We start from the raw sequence: 13393 nt of genomic DNA, 5'->3' as shown, positions 1-13393 counted from the left end.
AAATCTGAGGGTACTTTAAAATAAATAAAAAAACCACTTACATGTAGAAGCAACAGAAAATTGGCAACTAAGACTGTCGGAATAGCATGGAATCTCGGACTCAGTTGTGAATGCAATTCATGAGGTGGAAGAAGTGGTGCATCAAGTAGAGGATCATCTTCTGTGCTCTGGGTTACCTCCAGGGAACCCTGAAATTTAAACATGGATTTAAGATTACTTTTCCCCACACTTTTTTTACATTTCTCCTTCAATGACTGTTTACAAGGCACACGATCTTTCTGTACCAAACTACAGGCAGTCCCCGACTTACGCGGATCCGACTTATGTGTACTCCAGGGCGAGAAAAGCTGCTCCGCATCTCCCTGGTCTGCAGACCAGGAAGACGCGGAGCAAAGCCGCGGAGGGGCTGGGGCTGCGGGGCAGCCCAGGCGCACCTGGGCTGTCCCACCACCCGCTTCCCCGGAGCCCCAGCCCCCCTGTGGCTTTGCAAAGCCGCCGGGGAAGCCGGCGGCGGGACAGCCCAGGCGCGCCTGGGCTGTCCCGCTGCAGGCGTGCTCCAAGGCTTTGCTCCCCGTCTCCCTGCAGACCAGAGAGACGGGGAGCAAAGCTGCGGAGCACGCCCACAGGGGGACAGCTCAAGCGCCCGGGCTGTCCCGCTGCGGGCGTGCTCCAAGGCTTTGCTCCCCGTCTCCCTGCAGACCAGCAAAGTCGCTGGACACCCCCAGCAGACCAGGGACACCCGAGCAAAGCCGCCCAGGCGGCGGCTTTGCTCAGGTGTCCCTGGTCTGCTGGGGGGGGGGGGGTCCAGCGGCTTTGCTGGACCCCCCCAGCAGATTAGGGGGACAGGAGCAAAGCCGCGGAGCACGCCCGCAGCAGGACAGCCCAGGCACACTTGGGCTGTCCCGCTGCGGGCGTGCTCCGCGGCTTTGCTCCTGTCTCCCCGGTCTGCTTGGGGGGGGGGGGGCACTAGCTGCACCCCCCCCCCCCCAGCAGACCAGGCTTTTCTTGCCTACCCCTGGGGCAGAGCAGCTGGGGTGCTGCTGGGTTGCTCCAGTAGAGCCGAGGAGCCGCGCTACTGGAGCAACCCAGCAGCACCCCAGCTGCTCTGCCCCAAGTGTCCCCAAGTCAGCCGCTGCTGATACTGACCAGCGGCCGACTACAGGAAGCCCCAGGCAGAGTTGCTCTGCCCCAGGCTTCCTGCAATCAGCCGCTGATCAGTTTCAGCAGCAGCTGACTTGGGGACGCCTGGGTTTCTCAAGTTGAATCTGTATGTAAGTCAGAACTGGCATCCAGATTCACCCGCAGTTGAAACTGATCAGTTTCAGCAGCGGCTGACGCCAGTTCCGACTTGCATACAGATTCTACTTAAGAACAAACCTACAGTCCCTATCTTGTACATAACCCGGGGACTGCCTGTAATACGGTTATCCATTTAAACGGCTACACTTCTACATCCCTAATAAGTAGGTCAGAATCTCATGTACTGCTGGATCTATATTGTTTTTAGTCTTTGGAAAACTGTAAATGTCAGCATTTACTCCATTACAAAAAGAAAAATTGAAGCTCAAAGTAAATAAAAGTTAATTTGAAGGGGCAAAGTAACACCTCCCCTAGTTCATTTGAAATTGAAAAATCAATCAGGAATTGAGAGCCATAAAAACCTGTTCTCTTCCATTTAACATTTACTTACAATATATACTTTAAGTATAAAAATAAACAGTCAGTATGGATGCTTATTTTGATTTATAAACAGGATTATTGTGTTTCATTTTGAGCCTTGTATAAACATGTTAGAACTAAACAACAATAAGCCAGGTAAAGAGAAGTGAAGAGCAGGTGCCTATAGACAAGTTCCTAATAAATCAAATACAAAGAATTAGATGTTTATCAATAAATGTTGGTAGGTGTTAGATTTAAAGATCTTTACTGTTTATATTTTGACATGTTAATTATCAAGTATTTCCTTTTCAAATCTCAACAACTGTTAAACAATTGTCTCAACTCCATCAACAAAGACTTCCTCCCACTGAATAAATAAGTGTTTATAATTTAAAACAGATGACCTTTAAAAAAAATAAAAATCTTGTTATGCTATGCCTACTAGTACACACACTTGCAAGCAGAAGATGATGATTACTTAGATTTGGTTAGAATTCTAGGATTATATAGAAGTGCAGCGTACAGAGCAGCAATGGGCAACATAGGCCAGTGAGTGGGTCGCACAACTGGCATTCCATCTCAGTGGACTGCAAGAGATGTCATAACCAAGATAGTCTCCTGGGACAGGGTAGTGTCTGTCTCCAGTAGAGACTATTGGGTATGTGTGTAAACAGGCAACCACTAGAAGTTTCAGCAGTTCCAAGCTCGCGGTTCGGCGAGCCCTGCTTATTAGAAGTTACTGTTCTTATTCTTATTAGGAATTTATGCCATTAAAAAAACGAGTCCTTTTTGTTTGGCGAGTAAGATTTTCCATAATTTGTCGAGCCCTGCTAATAAATGAGCATACCCCAGAGTATTGGGCAAATCTGGTAACACCGGGCTACAAGACAACACAGATCCTGAAGTCTTAGCAGTAGGATCTGGAACACCACCACCATAGAAAGAACCTAGAATCCAATTGCTCTTCACCAGGGATCTCAAACTCTTTGCCCCCAGGCTATCCCTGGGCAGAGGAATTATGCAATCCAGCCAGTGAGTCCAGGCAAGGGTGTGTGTGTGTGTGGGGGGGGGGTGTCTCTGTCTTATCAGCCCCCGAGTTCCTCCCATACGCACCACTGCCCCATCCTTTTCCCCCACCCCATGGCACCCTGTGCCCTCCCAAGACATGGCTTCAGGGAACACCGCAGGGGGCTAGGAGGGCTGGTGTTGCACAACTGGTCAGGGCCTGTCACTCTCCCTACAATCATGGGGGGGGGTGGGGAGGAGAGAAGGAAGAGGCAACATGGTGACAAGAAGGGGCACAGCTTGGGGCCTGGTAATGGGTAGTTCCCCCGCCGCCAAGCCCACTGGGACTCCCAGACCAGATTGTGCAATTGCTCAGGCCATAAGTGGCCCACATATGGGAGTTTGAGATCGCTTCCCTTTCTAAAAAATTCTCTCCTCCCCCCATCCTTCTCTAGTAGATTCTGGTGTCATCCCCCTTATAACTCTACATTAAGATAACCAAAGGTAGGCTTCTGCAGCCACCTTCTCAAAAAGTAACACTCTTAAATAGCTAAGTGGCCACCTGGGTCCTACAGCTGACTGTATGGTTGGCCATCAACAAAACCACCACAATCTAGGCTGCAATTTTAGATCAAGCACTTGTGACTCTCACGTGACTGAAACATGTCTCCACCTTACCCTAGTGAAACTAGTTTCCCCAAGCACAGCATCACAAGTTAAGTGTCTCCACAATGCATCTAAAAATAATGTCGTGTATTCCTGTTCCTCTTCCCATTTCTGCTACAGAAGTCATCTGAGTGCATGCACGTGCTATGAAACGAAGACCAGGAACCTATGACTTCTAGTGGCACACAGGCTGTCAGACAGAAATCTGTGTCACCTTTCAGGAAGGCCTCAGAGCTGCAGCACAACATGGTAATAAAATCCAACAGATTTCTTGGGCCCAATAACCTCATCCTTCACGTACTATTGCAATGTTTCAGTAATGGATCTCCTAGCCTTCATGGAAGACATGAGATATTCCCAGAGAGCCTTAGAAGGTACACATGCTGCTGAAAATACACAAGCTTTGAGAGATCCCTGACATCACACTCTCCTAATCTGATTATCTCATCCAAAGGAAGTAAAATACTTATCAGGAAAGTGACCAAACAAAGCTGGTCTGTCCCTTAAGACACCTGAACTCCCTTGGTTTTCAACTCATCTAAGTATAAGGCCACATTCAACAAGCTTATCCATTCACCCCAAACCCTCTACAACCCAGAAAATCCCCAAGGTTCACAGATTAAGTACAGAGGAAACATGTTAGAAAGCCTTTGATGCAAAGAAAAAAAATGCATACACAATACTCTGAATTCTTCTGCCAATAGTGCAAAAGTTGCTTACTTGATTGCATCACTGCCACAAAGGTGGCAAAGCAAGCTGCTGCAATCAACAAGGCAGAATCCCAACAAATTTAACTATTTTGTTTGGTCAACTCTCAAGTCAACTCATATCCAAGCATCAAAGAAGGAGAGGTCAACATACTTCATTAATAAGGACTCTCAAGTGCATATGGAGCTAACTGGCATAAAAACACCAGTCTAACCAGATTGTATTATGTACTCAAGTATTCTCAATTACCATGCTGCTTCCTAGCCTCCTATTCCTACAATATAAAAGCACTTGTACTACAATAAACAGGGATGTTGTGTAAATTACATCAGAAGTGGCAAATATTCACCTTTCACTAGCAGCCAACTGTTGACTAAAAGAAGTGGGTGTCATTTTCTAAGTCTCATGTGAAAAACAAATATACCTAAAATATGCATCATTTCCCTCCCTCTTACCAGCACTAATCCATAACCAACCTATGTTTCTCAGAATCAGACAATCTTTTCTACTGTACTGGGGACAGTATGTTTGGATTTTAAATGAATGACTAAATCCAATAGCTTCCAAGATATCCTGGTTACATTGGAACCTGCCAGAACACGAATCACTATACTGCAGACTTATTGAGGCCTGGTTTCTAGGTCAAAGCAGAAGAGACCAATGCATGGAAGTCACATGCGTGGCTTTCTACTGCAGTTCTGCTTTCAAGAAAACAAAAGCATCTCTTTACACTAGTTCTAGTTACTCATATCAGATTCCCAGCTTCCAAAACCCCTCCAGCCATATTTCCATGCCAAAAATCAGACATTACTAGGTGTTGTTTGCACAGACGCTGCATCTGGATAGCCAAGTGCAGATATTATAGCAGCTTGTACTTTTAAGGTCAATATCCCTTGTGTATTAAATAGAGAACTTAAGTTTCATAGCCATGCTACTTCCTCAAGTCCTTCTTAAAAAAGTAACAAACAAGTTTTGTGCATATAATCATCTATAATTTGGGTGCAGAGGGAGGCTGTTACTTGCATATATGCAGTGAAGTTGCTTTTGTGATTTATCTTTGTCTTTCCCACACATACACACATGCGTACACAATCCAGCCAGAAAGGTGGCATACTACAAGTGATATTAATTGAAAAATGTCAAAACAGTAGTGTTTAAAAAAAAAACAAATAGTATTCCTTATTAAAGCCCACAGACAAGATATTATGCAGGAACGTAAATAAAACCAATTTTCAGAATGAGTTTTAAATTGACAATTTTTGACATTTATCGTAACTACAACGTCTCTTTACAAGAACTCATTTCATCCACCCCTAAAGTTATCTTTTAGGTCTATCTTTTAGGTCTACCCAATTTTGATGACCCACCTCAGGTCATGAATTTCAATTCGTTAGGGAGTCCCTTCTCCCGTTCATCCCCACAGGCCTCTCGAACAGGGTGTGCTGAGCACTGAGGAGCAAAGCAAACACAAAACCCCTAATAGAAGAATTTTCTGTTGAATAAACATTGGAAGCAATTGTATATATAACAAACACATCGGTTTGGCTTTTAGGCTGCCTTTTGTTTTCCAACACATCAATTTTAAAAGAAGCACGCACGCCCTTGGACCCACTTTGTCACTTGTTTCTCCAGTCATTTAAAAAACTTTAAAAAACGGGGCGAGGGGGGGGAAAGGAAGCACAACAGTACAGTAACATACTAATAGAGATGCAGCTGTGTTAGTCTGGTCTAGCTGAAACAAAAGAGCTTCCCCAATTATCACCCCTATGTCATTACCTCACAGACACTAACCTTCCCCCTTCACCCCTCCTCTGTTCTTAAACCAGATTCGTCGATTTTATATGTGTTCACTTTTTGTTAGATTGTATCCTTTGGTATATATGGTCATGCCAATTTTCTTCCACTACTTGATGTGAGCAAGTGGGTCTGGCCCACGAAAGCTCATCACCTAATAAACCATCTTGTTAGTCTTTAAAGTGCTGCCTAGTCCTGTCTTTCCTAACATACTAAAGCCATGTTTCTTATTATAAGCATATTCATCTTGCTTTAAAAAAAAAAAAAACCCAGCTCTCTTTTGCGAGTAGAATTACGCGTCTGACAGGGCAGCTAGGGAAACTGAGGCACACAGCTGTTGGCTCTAGGAATGCCGCCTCAGGAGAAGCCAGTGCAGGGCCAGCCCGGAGAGGACCCAGCTCCACGACTTCCCACGCAGAACCCCCCCTGAAGTGCGAAGGACGGACACAGCCAAACCATTTCAACCTGCGTCTCCCCTGCGAGCCCAGGACGCTGAGCGGCGCTCCCGCCCGGCGCGTGCAGGCGGCTGCCTGACACCCGAGCACAGCGCGAGCCCCCGGCGCGGGCTGCACAGGCCTCCCCCCCGGGCACCCCGCTGCTCACGTTCTCCAGCTCCCGCTGCGCTCCCGCCGCCATCGCCCCCCGCCGTCGCCGTCGCCAGCTCTATTAATGGGCGGCTCCCCTGCCCCAGCGGGAGCGGCCTCCCGGCGCGACCCAGGCCTCGCCCCGCCTCTACCGGCCTGAAGCGAGCGCTCCGCCCCCACCTCCGCCTGCCCCTCCCCTCAGCGCCTGCTCCCTGCAAGCCGCTGGTAGCGGCTCTCGCCCGGCTGGCACACGGGGGAGCGGGGCTGCAGCGTGCTGTTTGGCTGTGCGACGCCCTGTGACTGGCTGGGAGGTTTGCCGGCCGTTCGAGCCAGCGCACTGTTATCATTGGGGATCGTACCGTAGCCCCGGCCTCTGCTGCTTGCTGTACAAACGGGAGAAGAGGCCTCGACACCTCCCCCAAAACCAAAGCAACCCCCACAGTGTTAAGCTCCCATTAAGGGAAACGGCTCAACATTGCGCTGTGGCAGGGCTGGTTTCAGCGGGGTGGGTCTATCGGCATCCGTGGCACCATGGATGTCAAACCCAAGGGGTGACCAGACCCCTCCTGTCAGGTTGCAAAGCTTGATACCAGGAAGCGAGTGGAGTTCTGCCCTTCAGTAGAGGGGTTGTTGTCCAACTCCCCACCCCGTCCTCTCTACACCAGGCTGAGATTAGGGGTGCAGAGAAGGAGTGGTTCAGGGGATTTTCTATGCCCTCCCTTTACTACAAGATAGGGAAGGGCCCACATTGAACCAGGACGCTACATCTATTCTAGCCCAGCTCAGTCACCTGTAAGGAGGAATGTGCCTTCTCATTTTTCACTAGAGGACAAATCTACTGCTAAGTGTAGCATGGCCACCAGTGGGGCAGATACTCTTATCAAATATCCTCTTTTGCTGAACGTGTGTGTAGCGCACAGACTCCTTTCTACAACCCCAATTATATCCCTGCTGCAATATGACCTGTCACTAGCGGATTCCTCCGTGCTTCCTGAGTATGATACAATCCCACTTGCTTGCATGGGTTGATAGGCAAGGAGGTGAAAGCATTGATAGTTACAACACAGTTACAACAGCAGTGCACATTTCTTTGCCAACATGCCTATTGTGGAGCAACCAGAACTACTACTTTCAGGTGTCATTAAATTTCTGCTGAGGCAGCTAATAAGGAGTTCTCTAAGGATTCCAAGTCGTGCCAATTATTTTTGGGTTCTTGGGACTTTGGGTGCTTTTATATTGGTGTAAATGTTCATTCTTTCAGTTCATTATTGAGATATCAAATCAATATGGGGTTTAAGCTTTTCCAAGAAAGGGATTATCTCAATGTAATGATGCACTTTTCTAAACTGATTTAGTGAAAGGGTTACAACTTTTGTTGGCAGATAAGACCCAAGGCATCCTAAAATTGCTCTGACAGTAGCAAATGTAAATGTAACTTATCTCTACCGTAAATTAGTGTATATAACCCGTGCACGTGAATTACACGCACCCGTGCATAACCCATGGTTTTTCCTGATTGTTTAAAATAAGTTTTAGATAACCAGCGCACGTGTATAGCCCACAGGAGATGAACCACAGGTACTGCTAATGAACAGCACCTGTAATGAAGTGTTAATAAACCGCAGCTGATAACGCTGGGTTCATGCACAGAGAGAGAACAAACAGGCGGTATCAACGGTAGCTATACAGCTCAAGGCTTGTTTGACTTATGGCTATAGAACAGAAAATCTATGATTTTAATGGGGGCTCGGGAAATTGGGTGTACAAATTTATGCGGAGAAACCATGTCAGTTTGCACACGGACATCTGTTGGCCAATGGCTTCCCAATGAATGGGAGAAGAACATGGATGTTTTTAAAACTTTTGTACATAGAGAAATTAACCAGCTGGGCTTGAAACCAGAAATCACCGCCGTTATTATTAAATTAAAAGATGCTGCTTTTATTAAGCAAGAGTTAGTCTTCTCTTCCTTTAATTTCTGTGTTTTAAAAAAAAACTTGTATAACACCTGAACGAGGTGGGGAATGGGAATTGTAAAATCTTGCATAACCAGAGGGTTATATATGCTAAAAGATGGTACTTTAATGCCTTTTTTTTTTTTTTTTTTTGCTGCCTGGTGGTGTGAAGAGGCCTTAGTGCAAATGAGAGTCTTCATATCAAATCTATTTTTATGTTATTACATAGTTGGCAGCTGGTACTGTTCTTTTTAATTAAGTTTGGCTTTTTATATTGCAATCTTATACTGATAAATTCAAAGTAAGCTCAGATCCTCACTGGTATTTAGGCAGGCACCTAACTCCTATTCACATCAGGGGGAATTAGGCAACTTTGAGGATCTGGGCCTGAGAATCTGCAGATGGAATCTAACTAGTGCAGTGGTCTTCAACCTTTCTGTGCCCAGGATCACTTTTTGAATGTAAGCTCAGGATCTTCCCTGCTCCTTCCTCCAAGTTCTGCCCCACTCATTCCATCCTCCCTGTCCAGCACTCACTTACCCTCACTTACTTTCATCCAGCTGGGGCCATGGGTTGGAGTTACAGAGGGTGTGTGGGCTCTGGGCTGGGACGGAGGGGCTTAGGGGCAGGAGAGGTACATGGTGTTGGCTCTGACAGGGAGACAGGGCTGGGGCAGGGGTCATGGGTGGTGGATATAATAGGTCAGGAAAGGAAACCACCAGCCATGGCCCTGCCCACACTTCCCCCCCAGAACATTGTGCTGAAGCAGTAGGCATTCTGGATGTGCAGTACTGCTGCCCCCGGGCATCAGCTGTGCTGTGGTTCCTGACACAAGCAATGCGCCTTCCCCATGCTCTGGAGCTGGTGATGCTGGAGCTGTGCACCACTCATCCACCCTCTCCCTCCCGCTGTGATGCTTGGAGCTGAGGAGGCTTGGGCTGCATGCTTCCAGCCCTTCCCATGGTGCTCGGGGCAGAGATTCTAGGGCAGGGGTGGCCAACCTAAACCCAAGAAGGAGCCCGAATATACCAATGCACGTTGCCAAAGAGCAACAGTTATATGTCACCAGCCCTGATTATCTCCCAACCACCACTCTCAGCACATCCCGCCCATGGGCAGACCCACTGGTCAGTGCCGCCTTTTCCTTTTCCTCCTGTCCACTGTGATCAGCTCTTTCTCCATGGAAAACACTGGAGGGGGTGAAGCATGGGTGTGACAGGCTCAGTGGAGAGGGTGGGAAGTGGCAGGATCCTAGGGGGGAAAGGATGGAGGGGGACAGCACTTAGGACAGAGCTGGGGGTCCAGCCCAGTGGAAAGTAGGCACTTGCAGCTCTAGCGCTGGATTTGGTACCTACACAAGGAGCCACATATTAACTTCTGAAAAGCAGCATATGGCTCTGGAGCCACAAGTTGGCCACCCGTGTGCTAGGGCCACATTGTCCGGTGCTCCAGGATGTGAGACCATGCTACCCAGTGCTGGGCGGCAGGTGGGTGGGTGGGGGGAATGTTAGCCTGGGGCAAGGGCCAGTGTACAGAATGGGTTGGGAGTGTGGGGCAGCAGCCATTGTGCAGGCTGTACTGCGGTGGGCATGAATGGGCGGGACCTTGGGCAGAAGGGGCAGAGCTGGGGAGCTAGAACCACCCACAGCAGGGGTGCAGGTGGGGATGTGGGTTGCTGGCTCTGAGAGGAAGATTTGATCTGGGGCAGGGAGTATGGGGGTTAGGAGGAAGTATGGGGTGCTGGCTCTAGGAAGAGGCTGGAAATTGGGCTGAGGCAGACTTCCTGCCTTCCCTGACCCCACACCAATCCTGGAAGGGGCCTCCCTTTCTGCTAGCACCACTCCCTCAGCATTGGCCACGGTTCCCCATTCCTAGCTAATGGGCACCACCAGTAGAAACAAAACACCGAGACATCTATATAGTTTCGAAGTGTGCATCTGTCTGTCTGTCCCTCTGTGAGTCTGTTTCTTCAAGAACTCCTTCTGAATGGTGAGAGCTACGACCACCAAATTTGGTATGTGGCTTCATCTTATCCTAATTTAAAGCACAGTAAGAGTTTGGTTGTGCCAAGAAAACAGAAAGTGCTGGGAATGGAACTGTTTTCCATAACATGGAAAGGGAAGGCCACAAAGAGCAGGGATGCAATATGAAAGAGGTCACTGGGGACAGTAAGCCCACAGGGTAGAACTATACTGCAGTGACTACTAGGGAGGTAGTCGTGTATTCAACTCGCATTTCTTCTCTCCCTGTTGCTGCCTCTGTATCACAGGCAGTAAGGGGGATGGGGGCGGGGGAAAGCAGGAGCAGGTGCTTGGGGGAGCCAGCTTTAAAGTGGGTTCCCCCCAGCACCCTCTCTGCAGTGCCACCTTCTCCTTCCCCGCTGTTGCCTCTATCAGAATGGAGCAGAGGAGGCTGCCCAGGCTCGTCGTGAGCAGAGGCTGCTCCACAGGACTGTGGTGGGTCCCAGCAGGGAGCTGGGACTTCCGCTGACAGGGGCTGCTGCCGCAAAGCAGCCGCTGTCCAGAGTGGCCCAGGCTGGCTGTGAACACAAGCTGCTCCGGCAGCAGCCCCTGTCAGCAGCGGGGTATGGGGGAGGTCCCAGTTCCTCGCTGCTGGACCTGCTGTGAGCCAGGATTGAGCTGGGCTTGCTGAGTACTGGCTCATTCTGAGTTGGGGACCTATCCCTGCTGAGGCTCTGCAGTTTAAATGTAGTAGGAGCCAGGATGCCAGCTGGGACTGAACGACTTCCCTTACTGACTAATCGTGTAGTCGATACAAATTGTATCGACTACACAGTTAGCCAATTATCTGCCGCTTAACATCCTTAATGACTACTGGGGGCATCCGCAACACCAAGAGAGTTAGGACTGGTGGCTGAAGGGAGTGAATATGCCTTGCCAGTTCTGGGCAAACTGTAGAGACTATCCAAATGCAGAGGCACTACCCCGGAGGCCATCTAGAGACCTTACAAGTTCCAGATGAAGGAGGGGAGCTGGAGATTCATCAGTGAGTGGAGACACTTAGGCTATGTCTACACTGGCGCGTTCTCACGCAAAAACTCTTTTGCGGAAGAATTCTTCTGCAAAAACTCTTCCAGAAAAGACCGACTACACTGGCATGTGCTTTTACGCAAGAGATGTGCTTTTGCGCAGGAGCATCCATGCCAGTGTAGATGCTCTCTTGCGCAAGAAAACTCTGATGGCCATTTTAACCATAGGGCTTTCTTGCGCAAGAAATTCATGTTGCCTGTCTACACTGGCCTCTTCTGGAAGAGCTCTTGCGCAAGAGGGCTTATTCCTGAGCAGGAGTGTCAGAGTTCTCGCACAAGAAGCCCTGATTTTATACATTAGAACATAAGTTTACTTGCACAAGAACACACGGCGAGTGTAGACAGGAAGTAAGTTTTTGCACAAGAGCGGCCGCTTTTGCGTGAGATCGTACCTTTGTAGACACAGCCCAATAGTAGGAAGAAACTCAGGGCCAGCAATGGCTACAGGGTGAGTGAGCTTACACTGGAGAGTCAGCAAGTTGCTGCTTGAATTTTCCCTGCTGACTCAGTGGCTTGAGGAAGCCACAAACAGGTCCCTGGGCTGAGGTCCAGTGGAGTGGAAGGGCCTGGACCCCCTGCTGCAGGGGATGTAAAGGTTTCCCTTATCTACTGACCCTTGAGAGACTTTGACCATTGGGTTACATTCCTCCACAAGCAGGGGCAAGCTATAAACTGGGACTATTGAACTGTGCTGCCTTGCAAATAGGGGCAAGTTCTAGACTTGAACATTTGGGTTGCATTGGGACTATTGAACTGTACTACCTGGCCCATAGGGGCAAGTGAGACTCTGATCACTGGGTCACCCTGCCCTGGGATGAGGGGGTGGGAGTAGACAGACTTTGGAGTGGGAGTTAGAGGCACTGACTGGGGAACCAAAGTGGAGAATATGAGGGTGACAGGTTTAAAACAGACACTGTCACTTTGTCTAGAAGGAGGCTGTCTCTCTCTAGTCATGTGACCATAACGTTTGTGTTTTCTATGCCTATGAAAAGATTTTGGACCTGTTTTAGAGAAGCACAGAGCTCACAGTGGAACAACTTGGATTTGGATTGTAAATTTAATATAGATGTCATCTGAGCTGATGCTGCTGAAGAAGGATGAGATGTGAGATGATCAAAGAGATTAAGTGGTTTAGCACAGCTGTTCTAAAAGCTATGAACAATGAGTCTGAAAATCTGAGGCCTGATTCTTCACTAGCCTATACAAGTTTTATCACTGTGTAAGTCCAATTTTAATGGAATTAAAATATTTATAGAAACATTTCTTTTTATCCTTGCCTGCTTCAATAAAAGCTGCTCTTTACTTGGTATACTGTGATACAAAAATGTAACTTTTTACATGTTTCTTTTACAGTGCTTAAGATGAGAATACACCTCTAATTCTTTTATGGCAATTCATGTCAGCAGGAAATCAAAATATACTACTAATGCAGTGGCTAAGTAGCTGTCTGTTTTCCAGTGTCAATGCAGTGGAAATTATGTGATACTAGCCCCAGATGGCCAAACATTTAGGATGCGTCTAGACTGGCAAGAAAACTTGCCAGCTGTCTAGATTGGCTGCTTGAATTTGTGCAAGAGCACTGACTTTGAAATGTACAAAATCAGTGCTTCTTGCGCAAATACTTTCACGCTCCCGCTTGGAAAAAAGCCCTCTTGTGCAAGAATACTTGCTCAAGAGGGCCAGTGTAGACAGGGAAGAACTGTTTTGCGCAAAAAAGCCCCGATGGCTAAAACGGTGATCGGGGCTTTCTTGCACAAAATCGCGTCTAGACTGGCCATGGATGCTTTTGCGCTTTTGCAGAAATAATTTTAACGGAAAAACTTTTCCGTTAAAAGTATTTCCGCAAAATCATGCCAGTCTAGACGCAGCCTTAGAGTCTGAGTCTATTCTCTAATTCAGTGTTTCCAAAATGGTGTTCCATGGAACCCTGGGGTTCTGCAAAGTGAAAATAAGGGTTCCATGAGAACATTCCA

The 13393-nt window shown here is 48.0% G+C and overlaps 1 protein-coding gene across 2 annotated transcripts in view; it reads right to left on the bottom strand.

Moving 5' to 3' along the window:
• The window catches only part of TMEM192 (transmembrane protein 192), a 55873-nt gene that overhangs the window by 18446 nt on the left and 24034 nt on the right, over window positions 1-13393 (bottom strand). The window contains exons 1-2 of one of the 2 annotated variants that reach the window (XM_075930156.2): window positions 6436-6592; window positions 42-188 (exon numbers count right to left, since the gene is read on the bottom strand). In XM_075930156.2, coding sequence (XP_075786271.1) covers window positions 42-188; window positions 6436-6468 — 180 coding nt within the window. In that variant the 5' untranslated portion in view covers window positions 6469-6592. Of the gene's footprint in view, window positions 1-41; window positions 189-6435; window positions 6593-13393 lie in introns of those variants that run through there. The other variant, XM_025186073.3, reaches the window with a different exon arrangement.

The sequence above is a fragment of the Pelodiscus sinensis genome, chromosome 4 (genome assembly GCF_052426305.1).
Source record: "Pelodiscus sinensis isolate ZL-2025 chromosome 4, ASM5242630v1, whole genome shotgun sequence".
Taxonomy (NCBI): Eukaryota; Metazoa; Chordata; order Testudines; family Trionychidae; genus Pelodiscus; species Pelodiscus sinensis.
This window is presented reverse-complemented; position numbering and strand designations above follow the sequence as displayed.